This window comes from Chlamydotis macqueenii, chromosome 10, assembly GCF_036417535.1.
Source record: "Chlamydotis macqueenii isolate bChlMac1 chromosome 10, bChlMac1.mat, whole genome shotgun sequence".
Lineage (NCBI taxonomy): Eukaryota > Metazoa > Chordata > Aves > Otidiformes > Otididae > Chlamydotis > Chlamydotis macqueenii.
Genome location: NC_141565.1, coordinates 13,140,704 through 13,165,337, shown reverse-complemented (window position 1 = coordinate 13,165,337; position 24,634 = coordinate 13,140,704). Strand labels below are relative to the sequence as shown.

The 24,634-nt window shown below is 56.9% G+C and overlaps 3 protein-coding genes across 9 annotated transcripts in view; 1 reads left to right on the top strand and 2 right to left on the bottom strand.

The window, feature by feature from the left end:
• MTMR14 (myotubularin related protein 14) overlaps positions 1–1,889 on the bottom strand; it is a 33,983-nt gene extending 32,094 nt beyond the window's left edge. For 2 of the 3 annotated variants that reach the window (XM_086755195.1, XM_086755196.1), the window contains exons 1-2: positions 1,749–1,885; positions 1,522–1,661 (exon numbers count right to left, since the gene is read on the bottom strand). In XM_086755195.1, coding sequence (XP_086611321.1) covers positions 1,522–1,661; positions 1,749–1,868 — 260 coding nt within the window. In that variant the 5' untranslated portion in view covers positions 1,869–1,885. Of the gene's footprint in view, positions 1–1,521; positions 1,662–1,748 lie in introns of all 3 variants that reach the window. The other variant, XM_086755197.1, reaches the window with a different exon arrangement.
• A 1,280-nt stretch (positions 1,890–3,169) lies between these two features.
• Positions 3,170–14,971, top strand: LHFPL4 (LHFPL tetraspan subfamily member 4). The gene is made up of 4 exons (XM_086755638.1): positions 3,170–3,633; positions 12,431–12,667; positions 12,854–12,870; positions 13,085–14,971. The coding sequence occupies exons 1-4, from the start codon at positions 3,228–3,230 to the stop codon at positions 13,091–13,093; spliced, it is 669 nt and encodes a 222-aa protein (XP_086611764.1). The 5' UTR covers positions 3,170–3,227; the 3' UTR covers positions 13,094–14,971.
• Positions 14,972–16,145: 1,174 nt separating this feature from the next.
• The window catches only part of SETD5 (SET domain containing 5), a 68,456-nt gene continuing 59,967 nt past the window's right edge, over positions 16,146–24,634 (bottom strand). For 3 of the 5 annotated variants that reach the window (XM_086755931.1, XM_086755932.1, XM_086755933.1), the window contains 3 exons: positions 22,500–22,633; positions 18,673–18,746; positions 16,146–18,462 (listed from right to left, as the gene is read on the bottom strand). In XM_086755931.1, coding sequence (XP_086612057.1) covers positions 17,863–18,462; positions 18,673–18,746; positions 22,500–22,633 — 808 coding nt within the window. In that variant the 3' untranslated portion in view covers positions 16,146–17,862. The other 2 variants (XR_015259605.1, XM_086755934.1) reach the window with 2 other exon arrangements.

The following is a 24,634-nucleotide window of genomic DNA, read 5'->3' as shown; positions in this document are numbered from 1 at the left end:
ATTAAGAACATTAGAAAGATGAAAGGCAGCCAAAGACACTTGGTCCTAGAGGGAGCGTCCCATTCACTGCAAGAGGTTCTTGCGTTCTGTGACACAAGGAGCGCAACAGTCCCTATTTCATAATTATTCCATAGGGTACAACGATGAAACAAAAAAAATCAGATTTGTCTAAAAATTATGTATTGGTTTTTACAGAGATTACCACCTAGAAATCAGGAAGAGAGGGATGATGAAGGGTAGTCTGTTTCCATGACTCCCTTGGACAGTAAATCAAGACTTGGATAGAATCAGTATTTAAAATGCTAACTGCCACTGCTGGGTTGCAAAAGTCTCGGAAGAAAACAGGGCACTGAGTTTGAATACTTGTCAGAAAAATTAAGCATCCTTCGCAAGAACAGGAAAAGCAGAAGCACTCGGTTTCCCTTCCCTAAAGAGACTCCTAGTTACATTTACAGCTTCAGAATTCAGCTTCCCCTTTTTTTTTTGCAGCAAGGGGTTTAATCTTTTCTAAACTGATCTAAGGATTAAGCAGAAATTCTCCCACCTGACAATCAGTTGTGGCTGTTTTCCACAAACCCTCTCCTACAGCACCCGACCCACGTGCCAGCGCAGCAGCTGTTGGTTTGCTTTCCTCAGGCGAAGCAGCCGGACGTGCGAGGGGAGCTCAGTGACCACTGTCCTTTTGAGCGTGGTACTCTTGTCACGGACACACTTAAGACTGCAAAATTGCATTATGTTTTGTTGGAAGAGAATATAAAAAAAATGAGAGCCTGTCATTAGAGCTGCAGGGAGCAGCCGATGCTCAGCCAGAAGCAAGACCAATGCGATTCTGAGCTTGTGGGTCAACGTCCAGAAATGTTCTGGCTTAGGCTCACACTAAACTGCAAGCAAGCATTTCCCAGTAACTCATTAAACCTCAGCACCCGATGACTCACGTACCACGGTGGGGTCAGGCTATTTCTGTCCAGGTTGCCTGGTCTGTCCAGCCCCTGTCAGCTCTTCCCACCCTGAGATGTGTTCCAGACTAAAATTCCGCTAATTAGAGGCCTTTCAGCATGACCACAGGCGCTTCATCAAGACAGGGGAAGCATCGCACCGTCCTGCTCCCAACCACGAGCTCTTCCGAGCCTGTGGGCGAGCTGCAGCACAGCGATCGTTACGATCTACTGGAGGGCAGCAGGCGGCGGAGCTGGCACTGCCCCGCAGCATCCCGTTCCCTTCGCACCCCCCAACCTACAGGCTCACAGCTTCGCAGTTTTCACCAAGGAAGCCCAAGAGGCTTGGGGAGCTCGGAGGAGCCCCGCGGGAGCCCCGGCGGGCAGCGAGGGGTGCCCGGGCAGCGGCTGACCCCGCCGGTTATATTTAGCCGCAGCGCAGCCCGGCGGGGTTTCCCCCGGCCGGCAGGAGCCCCGGAGCGGCAGATGCTGCCGGTAGGCGGGGAAGCTCCGGGGGACAAAACGCGAAGCCGCCTCCGCCGGAGTCACAGTCAGCCGTGCGGGACGGGGGGAGCGGGGCCCTTACGCGTCGCGGCCGGTGTCGCGCTCCAGGAGGACGATGTGCCGCGGGTAGTGCGCGCAGATCTCGCCGTGCGCATTGGGGATGACGCTGTAGCGGTAGTCGCGGCCGAAGAGCTCCAGGCACCGCCGCTCGATCCGCTCCACCTGCGTACAGGCACCGGTCAGCGCCCGCCGCACCGCCACCGGCCACCGGCCCCCACCCCGGTCCCGCTTCTCCCCCCCGCTCCCCACCTTAGCGGCGGCGCCGCCGCCGTCCTTGGCGCGGTACTGTGCCCGGGAGAACTCCAGCAGCAGCTCGGTCAGGGCGCGGTCCCCAGAGCCCGCCGGGGGGCAGCCGCGGGCCGCCGCCATCCCCGCACCCCTCAGCGCCGCCGGCCCATGGCCCCTCCGCTTCCGCCCGCCGCCGCCGCTTCCGCCCTGCCGGCCAATCACCGCCGCCCGCCCGCCGGCGTCATCGGGATGCGACAGCGCCCCCCGGGTCCGGACCCTCCGGCCCTGCCCTCCGGCACTGGGCGCAGGACGGCCCCCGCCGAGCCCCCAGCGGGCGAGGAGCCGCCTGGCTCTCGGTGCGAGCCCGAAACGGGGCCTGGCGGAACGGCTGGGCACGGCAAGAGTGGGGCGGCACTCGGGAGCGGGCTGTGCTCCGCTCCCCGGCACTGGGGACGCCCAGGCTTTGCATAAACCCGCGTTTAGGCCCGCGGGAAGGCGGGGGAGGCGCCGGCAGGCACCGCTGCGCGGGTCTGGTCCGCGGCGCTGCTGCCCGTAACGAATCCCCGGGCGGGTGACCGCACACACAAAGCCTGGCAGGGGGCTCCTTCGCTCTCCCGGGGGAACACGGGGGACGGGGGGTTTGCTCTCATCCGCCTGGGTCTGACCCGCAAACCGTGAGCTTTGACCAGGCGTGGGAGCGAGTGAGGCCCCGGGGGCATTTCACGGGGACTGAGCTCAGCAACAGCCGCCGGTAAGGCGGTGCTGCTCCCAGCGCCCGCGCTGGCCGTGACCACCGCGCTCCAGCCCCACCGAGCAGGCCGGGAAGGGCTGCGGGGCTCCTCCGCCAACCCGCAGGTCGGGGAGGGGTGATGAACGCCCTCCCTGCGGGCCCGCTTCGGGCCAGACACGCCCACGCGTGTACCTGCCGGCGCCAACCGGGGCTGCCCCGGTGGGCCGGGGTACCGGAGCAGCCCCGCGGCTTCCTCAGCACCGGCTCAACGGACCGACCCGCTCCGAACTTTGCCGAGGCGGCCCGAGCGGAGCCGAACCCCGCCGAGCGCGTTCCGAACGCTGCCTGAGCCCGTCGCGAGCCGAGCCGAACCCGCCCGAGCCCCCTCGGCGGGGCGGGGCGGGGCGGGGCCGAAGCCGCCCGATCCCCGCGGGGGGCGCGCGCGCGGCGGAGCTGGGCTCGGCTCCGCAGTGGCGTGCGAGGCGGGGCGGGGGGGGGGGGGGGGGCCAGTGTTCGAGGAGGGTGGCCGCGCACCCGCACGCGCTCGCTCGCGCGCGCGCGCGCGCGGGGCGCAGAGGCGGCAGCCAAGATGGCGGCGCGGGTGGCGCAGGGGCCGGCAGCCCGCGGGCGCGCCTAGGCCGCGGCGCACCCCCCCCTCCCCCCCTCCACTCCCCAACCCCCTCCCGCCCCCCCCACCCCACCCCCCCCACCCCCTCAAACCCCGCGGTCACCGTCCCCGCCCCACCCCCGGCAGCGCGGCGGCCGGCAGGATGCTGCCCTCGCAGGAAGCCTCCAAGCTCTACCATGACAACTACGTGCGGAACTCGCGCGCCATCGGCGTGCTCTGGGCCATCTTCACCATCTGCTTCGCCATCATCAACGTGGTGGTCTTCATCCAGCCCTACTGGGTGGGCGACAGCGTCAACACCCCCAAGCCCGGTTACTTCGGGCTCTTCCACTACTGCGTGGGCAGCGGGCTGGCGGGCCGGGAGCTGTCGTGCCGCGGCTCCTTCACCGACTTCAGCACCATCCCCTCGGGCGCCTTCCAGGCCGCCGCCTTCTTCGTGCTGCTCTCCATGGTGCTGACGCTGGGCTGCATCACCTGCTTCGCCCTCTTCTTCTTCTGCAACACCGCCACCGTCTACAAGATCTGCGCCTGGATGCAGCTGCTGGCAGGTACCCACCGGCACCACCACCACACCCCTTCCCCCCCCCCCCCCCCCCCACCCTTCTCCCCGATGGGCATCGGCCCCACGAAGGGTCTTCTCGGGGCGCTGGGGCGGGGGATGCGGGGTTTCGCCGGGACTGGCGCTGGCACCCGGGGAGCCCCTGAGCGCTGGAAGCAGGGACCCTGGTCACAGTGGGAACACCGGGGTTGCTCAAGGCAGCTGGGCTGGGTCCAAGCGCTGCGGGGACACGGTTCCAGGAATCAGCCTCAGGGCTGCCTGGGACATCCAGGCTGGGCACTCGCGGTGACGGAGCGCCAGGAATGAGCACCAGCTCGGGGCAGTGGGCCCCGGGGCTCCCCAGGCACTGGTATCAGGGTCCCTGGCCACAAGGAACACCAGGGTTGCCTGAGGAAGCTGGCGTGGGTACAAGATCTGTAAGACATCCCAGCCAGGAACCAGTCACAGGCTTCTTGGGACACCCAGGCCAGGCGCTGGCACTGTGACAACACCAGGAACAGGTGTTGGTTCTGGGCACAGGCAACCGGGGCTCTCTGGGCAGAGGTTGGTTGTGGGGAACACCGAAGTCGCTCAAGTAATCTGGGCTGGGCCCAAGCACTGCGGGGCCATGGGGCATCCCAGAGAAGAATTGACCCCAGGGCACTCCAGGGCTTCCTGGAACACACAGGCCAGGTGCTAGCACCGACAGAGCACCAGGAACGGGCACCTATTCTGGCACCCAGGGCTCTCTGGGACATGCTGAGAAAGCTGGATCAGGGACCCACTTCAGGGCACTCCAGAACAGGCACCAGCCGTGGGGCACCTGGAGCATGCACTGGCCTTGGAGCACCCCGGGACAACCTGGGCTAGGGACCCCAGTACATCCCAGTCAAGGACCAGCTTTGGGACATCCTACAACAAGGACTGTCCCAGAGTCAGGGACCAGCCCCAAGGATGCCCTAGGATGCCCTAGACCTGAGACCAGCCCCCCTGGGGACCCAGCCCAGCCCCCAGGGGATACTCACTTGAGGGAAACCCCCAGCCCCTGAAGGGACCCCATCGCTGGCAGGAGCCCGTGCACGGACCTCCTAGCCCTGTGAAAGCACCTGTACACAGAGAGATCCTTCAGCTCTTCCTCAAAGAGAAGCTGTGCCCAGACTCCCTCCAGCATCACAAAAGGGCGGTGAGGACAGACCTTCCCCCGCTCTCTGCATAGAGACCCCGAGCACAGCGCTTCCTGCAGAGGGACACCGTACAATTACCTTGATGTCTCCTCAGAAGTGACCACAGGCTCAAGCCCGCTCCCCCCAAAAGTGGCCCTCTTTAGCTCCCTCCACAAAAGAAACCCCACCATAGATGTACCCCAACACCCTCATAGACTCATTCCTCAAAGGGACATCATGCAATAACCCAAACTTTTCTCCAGAAGGGGACCTGATGTGTTTGTTGATAAGGACCCCAGGTGTCCCGTTGTATACAGACCTCCAAGCTCTTCTCACAGAGCTTTCCAAAAAGACAGACCTTGAAAACAAATGCTGAGCTTTCCCTGGTAGCAGGACTCTTCACTTCCTTCTCTCTCCAGTTTTACCACACGTAGGAAGACATTGTGCTACTCCCCACTGCATACCAAGTGTGAATAGACCCAGAGCTTCAACCAGAAGGGCCCAGAGCCCCCAGCGTTCCTAATGAAAGGTCTCCAGTCTAGCACTTTTGGGAGAAGGACCCCCCCTATGCTAGGGGCTTGCAGCTGGCCTGGCTCCCTCCAACAGCTGGGCTGTGCTGGAAAGCCTGACCTCTCCTCACCCAGATCAGGACCAGGAGCTGCCTTGGCTTACTGGGAAATTCCTTCATCTTTAATTTTCCCTCTCCCGAAGATTTACCGGTTTAAGGCAAGCTCAGAGCCCAAATCCTACTGATTATCAGCAGCTTAATCAAGCGGCTTGGAGCGCCTGGCTGGTACTATTGCTGCGCAGGGAGCTGCGTGATGGAGGGCACCGCACCGACAGCGGCCCCAGGCTTCCTCCCTGGTGCCTCCTGTCCTGCCCCACCTCAGGCTTGGGTGGCCGTGGCAGCACCTTGTGGCTGTCACCTCCAGGTACCCCTCTCGCCCTGCCCTGGGGCTTGTTGCTGCTCACACTTTGCACCTTGCGGCTGCACTTGCAGTGTTCACAACTGCGCTTGTGAGAAGCCCGAGTGTGTGTCTTGCTGGGGCCATGAGCTGGCCCCCTTGGCCCCAGCGGGCCCAGGCGTGGCTCGCAGCTCTCCCGAAGTGACTTTGCACCTTTCAGTTGGGGAAAGTCCAAGACAGCGTGCACAGCGCCTGGCCCTCCACCCTGCCCTGAGATGGGGCAGCCTGAGAGCTTCCATCCTGCAGGAGAGGCTGCTGTCACCATCAGGGAGGGCCAGGACGCAGAGGCGGTGGGGTGGTGCATCCTGACGAGGGGGAGCCTTGTTTGGGGCCAGGTCGGGCACGGCCGAACTTCCCCGGGCACGTCAGAGGCAGCCGCAGGTGGATGAGTTACCTTGCACGTGGAGCAGGAGCTGCCGTGACCTGTAGAAAGGACACCCTGGGCCAAATCTGGTGGGTAGGGCAGAGATGTGTCCCGACGCAGGCTCCGGCACAGCGCGATGGCAAGCTCTAGAGATTCACCTGCCTGGGAGGCTGCTGGGTCGTGCTGGGGCAGAGGGGTTTGGGGAGGCGGAGAATGGAAAGGCGTTCCCCGTGCCTGGGTGAGGTTGTAGCTGAAGGAGGACTTACGCTGCTTCAGCAGGAGCCGCTGCAAGGCCCAAAGTTTCACAGTCTCACTGGTGAAAACCAGGTGAAAAAGGTGAAAGGCAGAGAGAAGGGGCAGAGGTGAGTCCACCCCGGCTGTACGGGATGGCCGATGCGGAATACAGGGCTGCTGAGCGAGGGCACGGACGGGCTCTTCAGAGGAGAGAAACCAAGAGCAGGAAGGTGGGGGAGGAGGAGGGTCAGGAATTCAGTATCTCTTTCAGAAAAAAAAAAAAAAAGTTTAAATCATCAACGTCTAATTAGTGGACCACAATCAAGGAAGGGTTTAATTAGAGCTTCACGGAAAGCTCCAGCTCAAAAGCCACTGCCCCCCTAGGAGGAAACTGGATCTAATTAAGAGGAAAGACTCTGCTTTATCGCAAATAGAAACGTAGCCATCTGCCCTGTTCAAAATCCCAGTAACGCAGGACTGGAGATTTCGCTAAATCCTTCTGTTACAAAACCAGAAATGGGCCATTGACATCGGCATGTCAACAGCTGTATGACTGACAGCACCCTGGTGCCACCCTGGTCCTCAAAATTAGCGGAGGAGCTCCTTCGGAAAGTCCCATGGGACGATGCTTACTTGAAGAGAAATGGGCTGCGTGGGTGATCCCTCTCGTCCCCCTCCGCGGAGGGCAGGTACAGGAGCGAGATGAAGGCAGCCGGGCTGATTTTGTGGATGCCTCCATTCCAGCGACCACGTAGCAGTCATCTGCTGGACACCGTGCACAGGAATACACCACTGCCACCACGCTCCGAGGCGGCTGCCCAGGAGCCTGAGCATTTCCTCCGATTCCCTAATTCTCTGCTGTAACGTCAGACACAGTCAACCTGTGAGTGAACTCCGAGCTTTGAACAAAGTTGTCCTGGTGTCTGGCACCAATGCCGGTGCGAGAGACCCCAGCCGCCTCTGCGTGGCACCGCACCCACGTGCAGATGGGCCCTTCCCTCCCACCAGCGTGTGAACTGGGAGCAGAGGCAAAGCCTTGCTCAGCGCCTTCATCTTCCTCACCTGAGCTGCGTTTGCTGCCATCTGAGTTGGGACTCCTCACACCGCGCAGCTGCACGGCGTCGTTTCGGCACGTCCGTGGAGAGCAGCGGTTAGGAAGCCCGTTGCTAGCCGCCGGGCTGAGCACAGCTGAGCTGCGCGGTGTGGTGGCGTGGTGGCAGCCGAAAGGGAGAGCAGGGTCTGGCCCGAATTAGTGCCACAGCCCCTGGAACACTCCCCGGTGCTGGCAGCGATGTGGTGGCTCTGCTGGGCCGCCTCAGGATGGGCTCACCTTCCCGACTGGGACTTGCTGGAGAGCCAGCTCCTCTCAGAGAGAGTTTGAAGTTTCAAAAAAATTGTTTTCATGGATATAAAAGTCATTAATTTAAATCCTTAATGAAAAAAATGAGAGACAGATACCACTGCTGCAAACCAGCTGGGAGAGCTGCTGGCCGTGAGGATGAAGTCGTCTCAAGCCCTTTCTCTGCCCAAGGGAGAAATATTGCCAGCGTACGATCTTCCAGGTGAACCGCTTCCAGCTGCCCACCTTGTAGCGAAAAGAAGACATCGCTGCACAAAACCTTTGCCTTTGCTGAATTACCGGCTTCTGGCCCCCACAAAAAATCTTTCCTGAAGATTTCCCCTCTCCTTCCCCTGCCACTGCTGTCGTGCAGTGGGGGCAGGAGCAGCGGCGCAGCGCAGACCTCGCGTCCGTCCTGCGCCGTGCGCTCCGCGGCAGCCAGCCCCGGGCTCTGCGAGGCAGCGGAACCCTCCCGTAGTAGCTGTTCCTGTGCCTGCGGACCTGCGGGGAGAGGCTGAGCCGGGCGTTTCGGAGCCGCTTGTGTCCTGGAGCTTACATCCCTTAACTGTTGTTCCAGATAAAGTAACTGTCAGTTCTGATTCATACCAACTCATAACTCTATTCTGAGTCCTGCTGATTTTTTGGCTCAGGAACAGCCTGTGGAGCAAAATGCCGTAAGGGAGCTCCCGTCTCTGTAAATGGCCGGTGTTTGCCGTCCCGAGCGTGCTGCCTTTAATTTTCATTTATTTTAGAGGGATTTCTATTTTTAGGAAGGGGTGGGGGGGCTGTGTTCCCTTTCCTTTTGGTGCTCAGCTCTCAGGAGGTTTCCCAGTGCAGACCCCAAAGGTGCCGCACATCCCCTGTTCCCCCGCTGGTGCCCCGGGGGCACCGTGTCGGGGATCCCCGCTGGGGACCCTCCGTGTGCGGCCATGGGCGCAGCGGAGGATGTGGCACGTAGAGCTCCTCCCCTTCGCCATGAGGGACTGCGGGGTCACCGAAATACCCTGGGCAGCGAGACGTGTCTGCAGTGAGGGTGGGAGTGATGTGCAGGAGGGCAGGGGACAGCCAGCTCCCTGAACCCCAGGGAGGGCGAGCCACTGCCCACAGGACCAAACACCTCGCTGTCCCCCGGCCAGGTTTGCCAAGCCCCTTTGGGACTCTGGTTTTCCCGCAGTTACGCCCGCACTTCCAGGTTTTCAGTCGCCTGTGTGTCCTGTGGCAGTGCCTTGCTCTGCACCTCCTTAACCTCTTCCACCCATGGCAGATGAAAGCAGTAAAATCCAGTCTTCACCCAAACCTGCAGACTAAACTAGCCAGCAAAAGCGATCCAAAAATCGGATTTGAATCCTGCAGGCACGACTGCACGGGAGTGGGGCGGCACTGGGGTAACCCCAGTACTCAACAAACACACAAGTTGCTCAGCCGGTCCGAATTGGCTAAATGCACCTTATACCGGGGAATGTCATCCTGCCAGGAGCCTCCTCATCCCTCACTGCTAAAATCTCGCTCCAGTGTTGCAGCCTGAGGCATTAATTCCCTTCGATGACTTTCTTTTGCGAGAATATCAGAAGCCCTTGAGGTGCCCATTTCATTTCTAGGGGACCCTGACAAGGGAGCACCAAGGAGTGGGAAACCGTGAACCAGCTGCCAAACCACCCCAGGAAATGCCGTGTTCCCCGGGGCCAGAGCCCCAGCCCCAGCGGGATCCCGCGGGCAGTCCTGCACACCACAGCCCATTCGTCCTCCTGCCTGCACCCTCCTCTGGTGATCCCCGAAATGCCCAGTCTCAAATCTGTCTGTCCAACTGGGAGAACTCCGTAAGAGTGAGCTGGAGCCCAGGGCCCCGGGCAGGGATGGCAGCCGTGGGTGTGACGAAGTGGCAGGCTGTCCTCAGTGCCACTGGTAGTGGGGACTGGCACCACACCCTCAGGAGAATGGGAATTAAAACCAAAATGGATTAGAGTTGGGTTATTTTTTCCCTTTTAATAGCGGCTCTTGTAGGAGTCATCCCTTGGTGTTTCCATGCAGCTGCCAGGCATAGAAGTCGGCTGTTTTAAACAACAAAAGAGGTTTTGTTGCAGGTCTGCAAGGGACCTCGGGGCGTTTGGAGGCAGGTGCTGGCAGAACGGTGCTGTGGGCAGTGGGATGGGCAGGCAGAGCCCCGTCTCGCACCCCTGGGACCTGCTGCGAGGGGCTCGACGGAAAGGGCAGCGCCGAGGCTGGTAACCGTGCCGGGATCCCCTCCTTGCTCTGGCTCCGCGCGTCAGCGCTGCTCCTTGCTGCAGGCACGGGAAGGTGTTTCCAGGACATCGGGCGTCCTGGGGACACGCGGAAAAGGGAATTGCTTGTGACAGAGCAGAGGACTCCGCTTGCTTCTGGGAACGCGTAGGACAGACGGGAAGAGGCGAGCGCTGCGCTTTGCTGGCAGAGGAGCTGCCATGGTGGCGTGGCCCCGCCACGGCCCCCTCCTGGGAGCTGCACAGCAGCGATGGGCTCGTGGGAAGGGGCTGGTCGGCATCGGGCAGAGGTGTTCGGGTACACGCGGTGGCTCGGACACGCTCCTCTGCCCTGGTGGTGAATTTGTGGCCGTGTTGTGACAACCCACTGCACCGGTGGCTCACGCCCTGGGTATTTTGCCCTGTACCTTTTTGAGCCGCTCTCTGCTTTCTCCTTAAACCCCGTCTCTTGCGTCCTCCACGAGCGCCGTAGCCCTCCAGCGCATTAATCCGCTGCCTCCTGCATCACAGCCCCGTCCTGCCGTGTTTGGCACCTGCTGATGTCCTGCGGGACCCTCACCCGTGGTGTTTGCAGACCAGTGAGCTCTCGCTGAGCTCCTGCTTTGCGCGGGCAGCTGGATCTGCCCCGAGCCCAAGTAAGTGCTCAGAAACGCGGAGGAAATAGCGATGCTGCAGAGGCCAAAGGGAAAGACCCAGAGGCTGCTGTTCTGCTCCTGCAAAGGACTGACCGAGGGCCTGCACAAAAGCCAGGAGCCCGCCGGAGCCTCTGCTGGTGCAGGTAAAATTGGCACCTGATTTTTTTCTTTTTTACTTAAATTTGCCTTCTCCTGCAGCCCTGTTCTCTTCGGGGCTGAGAGGGGCCGTCGCTGAGGGCTGCTGCCCACCCAGGCAGCGGGAGCGCTTGCCTTGCCACTCTCTGTGCTTTCCTCTGGCCTCACCGTGGTCTTTTCTCCTCCACCCATTTTGGCAGAGCCGTTACAGCTGTGCCTGTTTCCAGGCTGGGTCTTGTCAGCCTGACCAGCGCTGCGGGGACAAAACCACCCCCTCGCTGGGGATGGCCACAGAGCACCTCGGCATTTTCCACAGCTGCATTGCATCGGGAACTCAAGGGGGTCCTAAAATCCTCTCCGCACCTCTGCTTTCCCGAGGAGAGTCCCCAGCACAGGTCTGCTGCTCCTCCTTGCCTTTGACTTAGGCACTCAGCTGAATTAAACAGCATCTGGCTCGAAAGCGCCCAGGGTAGCAGGCAGGCCAGGCTCACCGTTTACCATGCAGCGCACAGTGCTGAGCATGTTTCCTTCCAGCGGGGATGGTTTTGGGTTCGTCTGGTCCCAGCGGACAGGGAGTTTCCCAAGACGTGGCCGTGCTTGGCTAGGAGTTCCTGGCGACGACGTGCTGGAGATGCCAGCTCGCTGGTTCCTCACGTGTGCACCACGCTCCGCAGTCACGCAGTGCTGGGGTGGTACGGTCATAAATCAGCAAGTGGGTTCGTAACGCGGATGGAAGAGGCAGAGACCGGGCAGCAGCTGGCGGGTGCTGTTTCGCACTGGTGTGCGGGCTGCCGAGGGCCACTCGCCTTGGCGCCCCTGCCCTTTCCTGGGGAGAGCGGGCGGCGCAGCTCACCGGGATGCGAGGGCCGTGCCAAGTCCCGCTGCGATGCCCTGCGCCAGCCCTGCACTTGTTCCCCCTGCACCTGGGACCTCCCTTCCCTACCAAGAGCGGCTAAAAGTGCCCGTCAGCATCCCTGCGCCATCCAGGCCGCTGCCCGTCCTCTGCAGCTGCCGCTGTGGCAGCGCTTGTGCCTGGCGAGGTGTTTGCTGTCGTGGGCACAAGCCTCGTGGTTCTTCCCTAACCCAGGACAAAAACAAAGCACACCCCGAGCTCTCTGCGACATCATCAGTATTTTTAGCCCTCCCAGCTGATACGAGGTGGGGAGCTTTTGTACTGGCTGTAGGTAGAAAAGACATCACCTTACCTTGCCAGTCGCAGGCTTTGTCTCAGCATTTCCTTTCCCCTTCATTTCATCCTGGCACTCCCTGATGTCTCCCTGCTCGGCACGGAGCGTGCAGGACGGAGGCACGCGGAGCGAGCGAGCCCGCTGGGAGTGGTGCTTGCAGGGCTGCCAGGTCGGATGGGGGTGCTCCCAGGACAATGACCCCTCTTGGCAGGCAGCACCCCTGCCCGCAGCACGCCGGTAGCTTCTGCTCGCACACGGGGTGGCGAGGAAAGCCCATGGGGAACCACTGATCCTGTGGCTGATGCTTGAAGAAACCGAGCCCCTGATGTCCCCACTTGTGTGCCGGCCAGGTTTGGGGCAGCCGCGTGCAAACGCAGTCCCCTGGGGCAGCGGTGGCTGTCACCTGCTGTGCTGCCCCACTGTCCTGGGGCCACGGTGGGCTCCTTGCTGGGCACGGACTGCGCTCATGCACCGACCGGGGGGCTCAGCGCCCGGCACTGCCACCGCCGAGTCCCCCCCGACGCTTCTCCCTCCTCTCCCCGCTGCAGCGCTCTGCCTGGTGCTGGGCTGTATGATCTTTCCCGATGGCTGGGATGCAGAGACCATCCGGGACATGTGCGGGGAGAAGACGGGGAAGTACTCCCTGGGCGACTGCTCCGTGCGCTGGGCTTACATCCTGGCCATCATCGGCATCCTCAACGCCCTCATCCTTTCCTTCCTGGCCTTCGTCCTCGGCAACCGGCAGAACGACCTGCTGCACGAGGAGCTCAAGACAGAGAGCAAAGGTGAGCACCACGCCACGGCCCCGGGCGCGATCCTGGGTGGGAATAGCGCGGGGGGCTCGGCCCCTCCGACAGCCTGCAGCTGGGTCAGGGTCCCACGGGCTTAACTGCCACCTGCAAAGCAAGGGAGGTTGGGAGGGAGCTACCGAGCCCCAGCCCTGCCTGACGCCCTCTCTTCTCTTTCCACAGATTTTGTCGGCACTGCGGTAAGTCTTGCGTGTCACTGTCCCGTGCCCCAGCCCTGGCTGTCCAGGGTGTCTGGGTGACCCCGCGGGGGCTGGGATGGGGGGACCCTGGCTGTGCAGGGCGGTGGGGCTGTGGGCAGTGGGGCTGGGAGGCAGCAGGGGTGGGGACAGGCGTGTGCATGGCTGGTGGCATGATGGTGGAGCCAGGCCCCAACCCGCTGTGCTCTCCCTGCAGAGGATATAAGGCCGAGCGCCCGCAGCAGGACCCTCCTCCCGCAGCCGGCAGCCTGGGCGCTCCCTCCCTGTCCTGCCCTTCGTCTGCTGCCAGTGGCCACGCAGCGTCTCGTGCTGCCCTCTGGGCCCCGCTGCCCACGCCGGGGACGTGCCGGCCGCCCGCCGTATCCATGGCCACCTCCATGTCCACGCCGGCACCGCCATCCCACGCACCCTGCCAGCTCTGCACCCCCCATCGCCCACGGGCTGCTGCCGGGGGAGGATGCCCCAAACCCGCTTCGTTTGAGAACGACATCCAACTGCGGTTTTGTTTCAAGGAAAAAACAGTCTCGGAGTTTTTAACAGATTTCTACATCCCCAGGACTCCTGACCTGTCACCTCCCTCCTGAACGTGCACCCAGTGACGCCCCGTGCCGGCTGCTCCAGGCCCCAGCCCCCTCCTCACTCCCATTTTGTACAGCTCCAAGATCCTGTCTCCACGGCCGGGGGACCCAGCAGCCAGGATGGGGCCCAACCCCCTACTTTTACGTGTAAATTCATATTCTCTAAACAGGGTAAAGTGACTCGAGCCCCCTCGCCCCCCACTCTGGGAGCCCGGTCCCAGGATGTGGCGTTCCCTGGCGCCTGGTTGGGGCCGCAGGCTGCTGCTTGCTCCCCACCCGGTGCGGGGACCACAGGGGCCTCGCTGCCGCTGGAATACCCGACTTGCGCCGCTGCTGAATGTAAGCCCTGGTAAGTGGGAGCAGCTGAACATGCAAAACCCCCTGGGTGGGCGCAGGAGAACCCCCTGCCAGCCCCCTCCCTGAGCCGGCCGCAGGCTGTTGCCAAACGCCTTCCCTCCCCATCCCCATACGGTGCTTTATCTCCACTGGTGACGGCAAGGCTCTCCCTGCCACACAGCGTGGCCCGGCGTGACGCGGTCACTCCTGTGCCCACCCTGGCATCCCGGCCGTGTCCCCTGGCTGCACCTCGCTGGCCCACGGGGCGCTGGCGGCAGCTGCCCTGGGCGCCCGGCGTCCTCCGAGCGCAACGCAGCCTCAATCGCGCACACGCAGCACCCGAAAGCTGGCACTGACACCCCCGGCACCCTCCCTGCCACAGGCCAGACACACGCAGGTGCACGTGGGCTTCCCCGGGTCCCGGCCGCGGTGGGCTCGGGTCGCCACAGCCCTTGCAATGCAATAAAGCCCTCAGCGCTGGCCGCCTCTCCGTGCGAGTAGCCGGGGGCTGTTTGCAGGGCCCCCAGCTCCCCGGGCAGCAACGGGCCGGGGGCTCGCGGGGGTCCTGGCAGGGCTGGACCCAGGCACGGGGCAAGGCCTGGGAGCGGGACCACGGCCCCGGGACGGGCAGCCCCGGGCAGAGGAGCTGCTGCCTGTCGGGGACATGGGGCAGGGCCGCAGTGCTGGAGGCTGCTGGGAGACGGCAACGAAGGACTCTGCAGGAACCACCACTCAAAAACCACCCAGCCCGGCAAGCCGGGGCGCCCGGGGCTGGCCGGAGCCGGTAAGTCGTGCCCAGAGGCCCTGCGGGGCGGCAGTGAGGGACAGAGCTGCGCCGAAACACCTACTGGGAGCCAGAGTCACCTGGGATGGCGTGGGTGCCAGCGCTCCTTCTACCAACGGCCTTCGCCAGCCACAAGCCCGGCAGCGCCCGCGTCCCTCTGGCAGCCGCGCGGGTCCGACAGGAGCCCCCCGCGCCCGGCCCCGGCAGTGCCCGGGTTTTGCCAGCTTGTGAGCGCTGTTGCCGGCTGAAATGGAAAAACAAAGGAAGAAAATCAGTGGAGAAAGGAATACAGTAGCTGTAATATATCTGTATTTTAGTACAAAGTTTGATACAGTGTTTCACAAAACCTTATTGAAAAATATAATTAAAACCAGACAAGCTCGGAGCCCTGTGGTCTGGGGGGATGGGGACGGGCTCCTCCGGGCACCGCTGATGGAAACGAGGTGGTTTGCAAGGAGGCTGAAGGACCCCCCCCACATGGGCACTGGCCACGGCACAGCCGGGCAGGGTGGGGAGCGGCCGGGTGGGCGTCAGAGCCATGCCAGAAAGGGAGGGTGAGGAGCCGGCCCTGTGCCCCGTGCAGTTGAGCGAGCCCCCAGGACAGGGTCTGTCCCACACTGCAGCAAGGCAGGAGATGGGTGGGCGTCCCATCTCATTAGGAGCGTTTCAACACCCACCTTCTGCCCGTCCACAGGTTCCCTGGGGCTGTGGAGCCGGGGTGCACCAGGGGCAGCTGGTCAGCTCACGGGCTGACACAGGCCAGTGGGAGCCTCCTGAAATACAGCAAATTCCCACATCTTGGTGGAAAAGAACTCGGGTGGCCCCATCAGTCCAACAGCACACTCTGGTAGAAGGGCATTCCAGGCTGTGCGAGCGTGAGGGCAGCCTGGGGCCTCTCGTACACCTGGAGAGCTTCTGCCGGCTCCAGTCTCCCCAGTACGGGACGTGCTCGCAGCCCGGGTGACGCCCATGCAGGCACACGGCAGGGAGAGGCGTAGAGGAGACAGAGCCAGACTCTTCTGGGGGGCAGGACGAGCCACAACAGGCACAGTCCCAGGAGGTGCCGGGGGGTTTCCACGCAGAGGGCAGTGGAACACCGGAGGCGTTGGGCACCTCAGATGCGCCAGCTTTGCGGACTCGGGCGTGGGGCCCACCCCACCTCAGGCTTCGTAAGGAAAGGCAAGCAGCATTATAACCAAAAGCCCTGGGAACCAGCACACGAGGAAACAGGTTTTGAAGCAGGAATGCAGGGGATATCTTCCACCCCATCCCCTCCCCAGATGAGCTTAGCGAGGGGAAGAGGAGCAGCGCAGCCACAATCTCACAATGCCAGCCAGAAAGTTTGGGGAACTGCCCTTCCCTCAGGAACTGCAACAACAGCCCCCGGTTTCACCCAGAACGCTGGCAAAATGGAGATCTGCAGGGCTGCTCCTGCAAGGTTTCATTTACCCTGCAGGGACAGGGAAGGGGCATCAACATGCACCCCCCAACCCCTCACCCCACGACCTGGGCACCAGCGCTGACGGTGGTAAGGAAACAGAAAGAGATTTTCAAAGGGACCGGTTTTCAAGTTAAGTATTTTTATTATCAAAATTATTACATCTCTTGTGAAAGTTCAAATGTTACAGCATGGTGTAAAAACTCCACTAGAGTAAGAAGCTACAGCCCCCACCTTTCCAAGAGCTTTCCAGGGTCCCTCCCTCCTGCCCCCAAGGGTGCCGGAGCCTCCGGACAGGGCCCCCCCGGCCCCCTCCTGCCGCCCCGCAGGGCAGAGCCCGCCTGCCCCGTGCTGTTCAGAGCACGAAAGGGGAGGCTGCACCCGCAGGGCTAAGCGAGTGAAGTTTACACCTATTTTATACAGTATACAGACACCCAACGGCGGGGTGACAAGTTCCATCCCAACACGCTCACAGCCAGACAGTGTGAGAAAGTTACTCTTTGTTTCAATATTTTAAAAGTCTCCCCTAGGTTGAACAAACACCTGATTTCAATTGTGAATTAGAGAAACCTGTAACAGTCCTAAAAAAAAGGAAGAAGACTGTGCATCTGAAAAGACAGGGGAGACAGACTCACAGCATTATGTTATCCAAGAGAAAGGAGAAGTTCCACTGCAGCACCAGGGATGACACCTGTCGTATATTAGCTAACCTACTATGGTTATAACTGAATATAAAATTAGATAAATAAAAACACGCCCGATATTACAGTAAACAAGTGAGAAAGAAGCTGGCAATCGTATGGAATTGAACAGACAGCGCACTGTGTCTGGGCTGGCTCTGCTGTCACGCTCAGCGGGTGACGGTGGCTGGGAAAGACATCCCGCACAGAGAGCGTCCGGCTCGGCACAGACCGGGGTCCCCACCGAGCACCTCACCACCGCCTCTCTGCAGCACCCCCGCTCCTCAGCCAGGCATCATTATGCCCCCCGCAGCATCACTTCGCTTCTCGGGCCCTTGGTCACCCCCCAGCAGCCAGAGACCCCCCAACCCCGGCACGGCGGCACGTGGCAGCACCGCCCCCAGCAATGCTCCCGTTCACAGACCTGCGACGGACGCGGCGATTGCGCCCCGTCAGAGCAGCACGCGACGGTGCATCCCAGACCCTTTGCAGCGACAGGCACAGACACTCCAACCCCCTTCTCTGTGCTAGTTCACATTTGCGGAGACTGTTGTCCTGGAAAAAGCTCCGACCGCGGCAGTCGTGACCCAGGCCCAAAGGCAGCCGTGTGCGCTCGTCTGCTTGTGACTGGAATGATCGTAACGGATTAAAGCCCTCCCCAGAACGCACTGAGAACCTGACCTATAAAGAGAGCTTTGGGATTGGAGTTCAACTTCCCCCAACGTTTTCTTTAAACTGCTTTCGTATTCAAAAAGATGTCCGTACGGCATGAGTGACTATGGCCATGGGCACGGACAAGAGACAGAGGCTGCACCACAGTCATTGCACTTGAACCATTTGCCTTTTTTTTTTTTTCCTTTCTTTTTTTTTTTTTCCTTTTTTTTCTTTTTTTTTTTTTTTTTTTTCTTTTTTTCCGCAATGTACCCACACTTCAGGGACCAGCTTTGCTACAGTCTCTGCCTCAGAGAAATCTGCGTTCTCCTACAAGGCCAGAGGCCAATACTGCTCACAAATCTCACCCGTGCATTTCAGACCTCAGCCTCTGACCCCTGGCACCCCAGCATCAGGTGCAAGCTCCCAACACTGGCCCAGGAGCCACTTCCAGAGGTGACTGGAAGGAGCTATGGGCAGTTTTGTCCTCCTGGAGTCCAGGCAGCCCTAGGAAAGTCCTGTCTGAGTCTTTACTCCAGAACCTTGAAGCTGCTGAAGTCTGTACTGATGGACACTGCTCGCCCCGCGGTGCGGATAGTGTTGTGCATTGGAAATCACTGCCCCCCGGGAGCCCTGGTAGAGAACAGACTGCCCAGAATTCGGCAGACTGATAGTCCGCAAGTCTGACTGTAGTGACCTAGCACTTTGGGGAGCGGAGGTGGAGCCCGACGCGCCTGTGCAGGGCTGGGAGCCCGATTCGGAGGAAAGAGAGTCCACAGCTGGCTGCTGTGCCGGGCTGGCAGCAGCAGGGCAGCTCTTCTTCAGGAGGCTGCTGCTGATGCTGCCAGAGTGCTGCTGGCTGCTGTAATACCCCGAATTCCCCGCAAACAGGGCGGAAGAGTCTGTGGAGACAGAGTGGGCAGGGCTGGAGTACGAGGTGGAAGAGAGGGATGTTTCTGAGGAACCATGAGAGAGGCTGTGTCCAGTCCTCTGTGCTGCTGCTCGATAGCTGTATCCAGGAGAGGGAGCGAGGTGTCCTCTGTAGGGGGAAGAACTCTGCTGGAGGAGGGTCTGTGATTCTGCCTGGGGACTGTCAGACTGCAGGAGCTGAACACATCGGCAGGGAACAAAAAACAAACAAACAAACAAAAAAAAGCAAAGACATGTCAGACTGACTTCCCTGTTTCCTACCTCCTTCTCAAGCCAAAGGTGCTTGGCGTAGCAGGACTGGGAATAACCGGCAGCCAAACCCAGTTTCCCCCCAGTCTCATCAAAATCTTTATTTCAGAAATGGGTAAATAATATAAAAAAAATTACCTGGTAGCTGTATCGGGAAGGACTGTAAACTGATGGTCCTCTGTGGGCTTCTGGAGTGTCGCCTCCTGCTGTGTCTGCAACGTACAGGCAAGATGTTAAACTTCACCCTCTGGACTGAGGCCACAGCAGTTCCATCCCCAGTGACAGCCGCACACACCCCAGCTGTCCTGTTCTGCATCTAGCTAGAGCTGAGACAAGAGCGGCTTCTCCAGCCATCAGTGTTTCAGAAGCTGAAGAACCCTAGCAAAAGGCAACTGGGAAATCTTAACATGCACAAATCAGCCATACATGCTAGGAACTGCTGTGCTCTCTCTGGTTTAGGGCAAAGCTCACCTGCCTTGGACCAGCCTATCTGAACAGCTACCCCTGGTGACACCACACGGACACAGCCCAGGCTCCCTCAGCTTTCCTGAAGGTCATGAGCAGCAAAAGACAGTTTCTAAGGACTCAGCAATTCTCCCGTCAGCCTCGGCGAACCCGCACTGGCCTCAGCTGGGGAGATAAAACCGCCCCTTCTTATAGACAGCTGTCAGGAGGATCCTGCTGCAAGTTCTCCTCAAAGGCAGTTCTAGACGTTGCTGAAGACTGAGGTCCCGTGCTGCCAAGGCTGCTGTTTTGGGAATTATGCTTTACAACTGAGCTGCTCCAAACAGAGCTACTCTTAGACCTCTGAAATACCTAATTCAGAAACAGGCCAAGATTATGAAAGTGCTTTGAGGTTTGAGGAGTAACAGCAGCACAGTACACGATGACCCACCTTAACTACGCGAGAGATCAAGAGCAATAAGCTTCCTGACAGAGCAAGCCTTTCTAGCACCCTTATCTTAGAGGGCAGGTGAGCTTCTTGTCCTACCAAATAACCGAATCTGAACTGGGGTAGCTAAGAAGTACTTACTGCAAGTGACCCAGTCACTTTGCCATGTTTATTTTCATTTGCTACTACTGTAACCATGGCGTTCAGCTGGCGATCATGCTTTCATGCTTTCTTTAGGAGGGATGAAACTGGTGGGACTAGAAGATTTCACATCAGAGTTATGTTGCAGCCTTAATGAGACAGACCTGTTTAGCTACAGCATCTCAGGGATTCTCAGCAGCCGCGTTTGAAAAGCCTTGGTGAAACAGTGTTGGTATTAGTATCAAATTTGTATGACAGATGTGTCTTGGTCGTAAAACAGGCCATGCTGCCTTAGTCTGCTCTGTACTTCTGCCAGACAGGTCTGGCTCTGCACCAGATGCACTGGGGCAGGAGCATCAGTGCCAGCAGTGCCCATGGCTTTGCTGCAATTTTGCTCTCTGTGCTACATCACAGTTGGTGGCCCAGCTAACCAGGAATCTGGATGGAGCTGTCCTGTCTGTCTGCTGGTGAGGCTCAGAAGCTGCCTTCCTCAGGGCACAAGGCTTGCACAGAGACCGGGGTGTGAAGCTTCCAGCACATGTCCTCTGCCACCTTCCACCTTCTGAAACTACAGCTGAAGTAGCTGTCTGCTGTGGGTGACATGCCGAGTACTGCAGTGCAGAAAGGCAAAACTTGAAGTACGGGGCACATTTTGTGAAAACAGCCACGCACAGAAGAGACTAACTCTTCAATTCAGAGGACTGTTGTGCTTAATAGAAGTTGAGTACAAGAATCAGCAGAAATCTAAAGATTTCTGGAAGGAATTGTTTCTTAAAAGGCCAGGCACACCAGCAGGGCTGCACAACGTGCTGGCAGTGCCTGTTCACAGAAAAAAAACCTTGTCAAAGTTAAAGACTATCAAAAGACTCTAAATTACAAAGACTATAAAACTATAACCTTCCTGAATTTGCTCTATGTAAACTTAAAAGATAAAGCCAACACTTCCCTGCCCCATTTCTTAATACCTGAACAAGGAATGACATAAAGAACTGCTTTTCTGGGCAGCACTGGCTTGTGTCAACCTAAAACATGTATGAAGTGAACAGCTTTAACTGAGAGCAGCGGCAACCCTCAGAAGTGTGGCATGCACATAAATTCCATTTCATTTGTTCGTGCCTCACCAGCAAACCATCCAAGTTTGAGGTTTGTAGTTCCTCTCATATTATTATCTGTTACAGCACCAAGTAACCATGTGTACCTTCACAACTCCTACAGGTGATACCAGGCACGGCAGGGACTCCACTCACTTGTTTCACTAAGAAGCAGACCAGCAGCTGGGGGAGGGAAGGTGGCTCTCAGAATCTAAACAAGCTACTGAAGAAATTGCCAGAGTATGCAGAAGAAAAAAAAAAAAATATTTTGCTGCACTAGGATGAAAGAGACAAAAATACTTTTGTCAGCTACAGCGCTAGGTTTCCACAACCTGGAGTGGGATAGGTTTTAGGTAATACGGATGAAGAATGGATCAACGCCGCTGAAAGTCTAACTCCAGCCTAACTCTTGGGTAAGGCTGAAAAGCCAGACCCTAGAGATGACAGCGGGCAAAAGGCCTGTTGTGAGTCTGGATTTTGCCTCCCCTTCTGAAAAATAACCACCAAGAAAGCCACTTCCACTGCTATGAGAAAGATGGGAAACAGGCTCCCAGTGGGGTCCCATGAAATCAGTGAAATTTTTGAAAGGGTAGAAGATTCCCCCTCAAGACTACATGAGGAAAAGGCATTCAGAAGAGATGTGCTTAGGTGCACAAAGACAACAAAAACCAGATGAGAGGCCAGTTTTCAGAAAGTGCTCCCAAATAGACCTTACTGCAGCTGGGGTGAAGTAAATACCTGTTTGCCCTAAAATGCTCAGAAATGAGACACCTCAAAGGGAAAAGTTGCTGTTGCTGCTGAATGACCCAAAGCAGCGCTCTGTGCTAGTCTGGGTTAGAGGCTCTCGTCCTTCCACATCCAAAATACCATATGACTTGGTTCTGGCTTCCAGAGAGATTCAGATCCCTACCCCTGATCATCAGCAAGCTGTAACCATATCATCCAGGAATCTCTAACAGCAGTTCTCAGCTGTGAGGAAGCAGGGACTGATGGCAACACACAGAGCAAGTATTTAAACATGATGATCCATTGCTGCAAGTCCCAAGTACAATCACGGTTCTGAAGGCACAATTTGTTATAGAAAAACAACCATGTTCAACAGAGACTGCTAAATAAATAAAAGAAAAATAACTTATTTTCACAGCTGAGAAAGTAGGCAATGAAGAAGTGATATGTCCATCTCTCAAAGTCGTATCTCACCTTCAGACCACCGATAGATAAAAGATGGGTGTAACTTCAGCTCAGGTTACAAATACTGACCCTGCAAGCTACTTGGCAAGGACAATGCTTCATTCAGAGAAGAAAGGAACATCAACACAGAACTGAATTCATCTCAGGAAGGAGGTGCACTTCACAAAACTGACAAATATAATAACTCAAGGAATCAAGTAACTTCAAAAAGAGCTGAAGTAAGGCTTGGAAGCTGAATTAGTTCTTAGCACCGCATAAAGCCTACACCCGCATTTTAGTGTGACAATACATTTATCTGGGTGTTAAGCCAACCAGATTATTAAATGATAGCACTTGCATCCCCAGTAAATAGGGGCAATTGAGGCAATGCTGCTTAACCCATCTCTCCAAGGACAAAGATGCTATCCCTGCCAGAGCCAAGATGCAGGTAGTCTTGAATCCAAACCCTGGGGGTCTTCCAGGTCTAAACTAAGAGGGATATAGGCTCAGGCAATATCTAAATAACAATAAAGCATTGTTTGCAGAAGGCTCTTATAAGGCACTGATAATGTTAAAGACGAAGGTACAACTAACTTCACAGCCAAGTTTGCAAAGTTATCTGAATCCATCATTTCCCACCAACCAAGTGTTCAAACATTTAATCTTCCTACCTGCATCTCTCTCAACAGCACTGTCACAGGTAGGTGAGGATTCATTCCTCTGGGATACCTTTGCGCCACTTCGCAACACCTTCTCAAGTATGCCTCGGCCCTCTCGAAGCCTCTCCACCGACGTTGGGACCATCCTGCAACAAAAACCCAGTAACGGCTGAGGATTGCTATTACGCAGCCGAGAGCAACGTGACCAACGCACAAGGGGGCTGTGGGATCCTTGGTATGATCACAAGACAGGTTTAAATTTCTGCTTAAATTCACTAGTATGATGTTAGTGCAAATGCAAACCCCTACCACAGAAGGGAGGAATCAGAGACCACCAGCTCTCTAGACAAATGAGGAATAAACTTCTGAAGTGCTTTTGCAACATAAATAGCTTCCTGTGGGTTTTTAGACTGCCAGTCACTGGCTACCATGATAGCACTGCCCTCAGAAATACAAAATCTTTACTCTTATGAGAAAAATGCTATAAACATCCAGTTCAGCAGATCACCTGATTACGGGACACATCCTCCCAGAAAATGGTTTCAAGATTCAATAGCATTTTGAAAATCCTGGCATTGTTTTAAAATTAGATGCAGTTATTTTGCATAGATTACTTTTATCAAACTAAAAAGAAGCAAAACCAATACCTTTAGGATAATACAGTATCAAGACAGTACAGTCAGATAATGCAATGTTCCTGGAGCAGAGCTACCTTGGCCATTTTGCCCATTAATGCTACTTTGTCCCATTTATTTCATAATGTGAAAACTCTCCACTCAAGATTGGTGCTAGATCTTATTCCATTAAATATTAAAAGTGTCTAGTCTGAGGGTGAAAAACAGAGATTAAATGGCTTTCCGAAGCCAATCTGTAGAAGAAAAACAGAGCCACAGAGAAACTCCAGACCCCTGGGTCAATATTCAATCTACCGTGCACAGAACCATCCAAATCTCTTTAGAAATGTGAGTTTTGACCTATAAGATAGTAGCACCTTGATCAGGGATTTACAATGCCATTACCCTAGACACTGAAGAACATGAGCCTTAAAAATGTCTGAATTTAAATATTTAGTATAATACTAAATGCACTGTATACCATGTAAGTATGCAGCTTAACAGCATATTAAGAGATTTCTGTATTCATTTTTTGCTTTTTAAAGATCTATTAAAAACTGTTTTACATTAGCTTGCCTTTTTTTTTTTTTTTTTTAAAATAAATAGCCCAGACATTGAAGTTCACCCCTCAATGAAGCAGAAGGGAGCAGGGGCCAGAGTTCACACCTCATGGAGGTGAATGGGGTGAGGGGGTGAACTCACACCTTCGTTGCTGCTATTGTTTTGCTGGAGACAGTTTTCTGCAAGGCTGGGTTTACTGGGCAGCAGCACATCTGTTTACATTGTGATGGCTGTATCTTGGCAACTGAAAGAGACAGAAACTTAATTTTTTTTAAACGAAAGCTATTGGCAAATATTGTAGAATTCAGCAAAAATCCGGACAACTCTAAAAATTAAGGCACGTAATTTTAGTTCCCACCATTTTCTTCTGTCCCTAATATTATATTATTGTGAATGTCTGGAAATGTACCTGAAATGTAAGCAATTAAGAGTTAAAGATGAAACTGAATCACAACTTTAACTCAGTAACATGCAGTTTCTAATATATTTTTTAAAAGTAGAAGGTGACTGTACGTTTGCTAGCCTTGCCCATTAAAACATAGAAGAACAAGAATTCAAAAGGCAGCAAGTCTGCTTAAACCCATTTCAAAACTTATCAGCATAGTTTCAACTTTACATCCAGCGTCCCATAGCAATACGATCTTTATTCCCACACAATACTTACTCATGAAACCATGTGGGAACCTGAAGCCAGAGCACCTGCTGAGGAGCAGCAGATGAAGCTCACAAAATACAAAGATGGTACTAGAGCAAGGCTGCCACGCTGACATCTCACCCTGAACCAGTATTTTTTCATTCAGCTAGGTTTTTCTTTCACTGTTTAGGAGGCAGAAGGAAGTGGCACAGGAGGAGAAGGGCATGGGATATTAACACTTGCACAGAACAATATTTGATTATAAAATAATGATTAAAAACTAATCATCAGCTGTGGCCAGTCCTAACATCTGGCAGAAGGTCATCTGGTAGACAGAC

Coding starts and splice junctions, on each gene's coding strand:
- LHFPL4 (XM_086755638.1), top strand. CDS start 3,228: ATGCTGCCCTCGCAGGAAGCCTCCAAGCTCTACCATGACAACTACGTG. Junction 3,634..12,430: donor CTGGATGCAGCTGCTGGCAG/GTACCCACCGGC, acceptor TCCCCGCTGCAG/CGCTCTGCCTGGTGCTGGGC.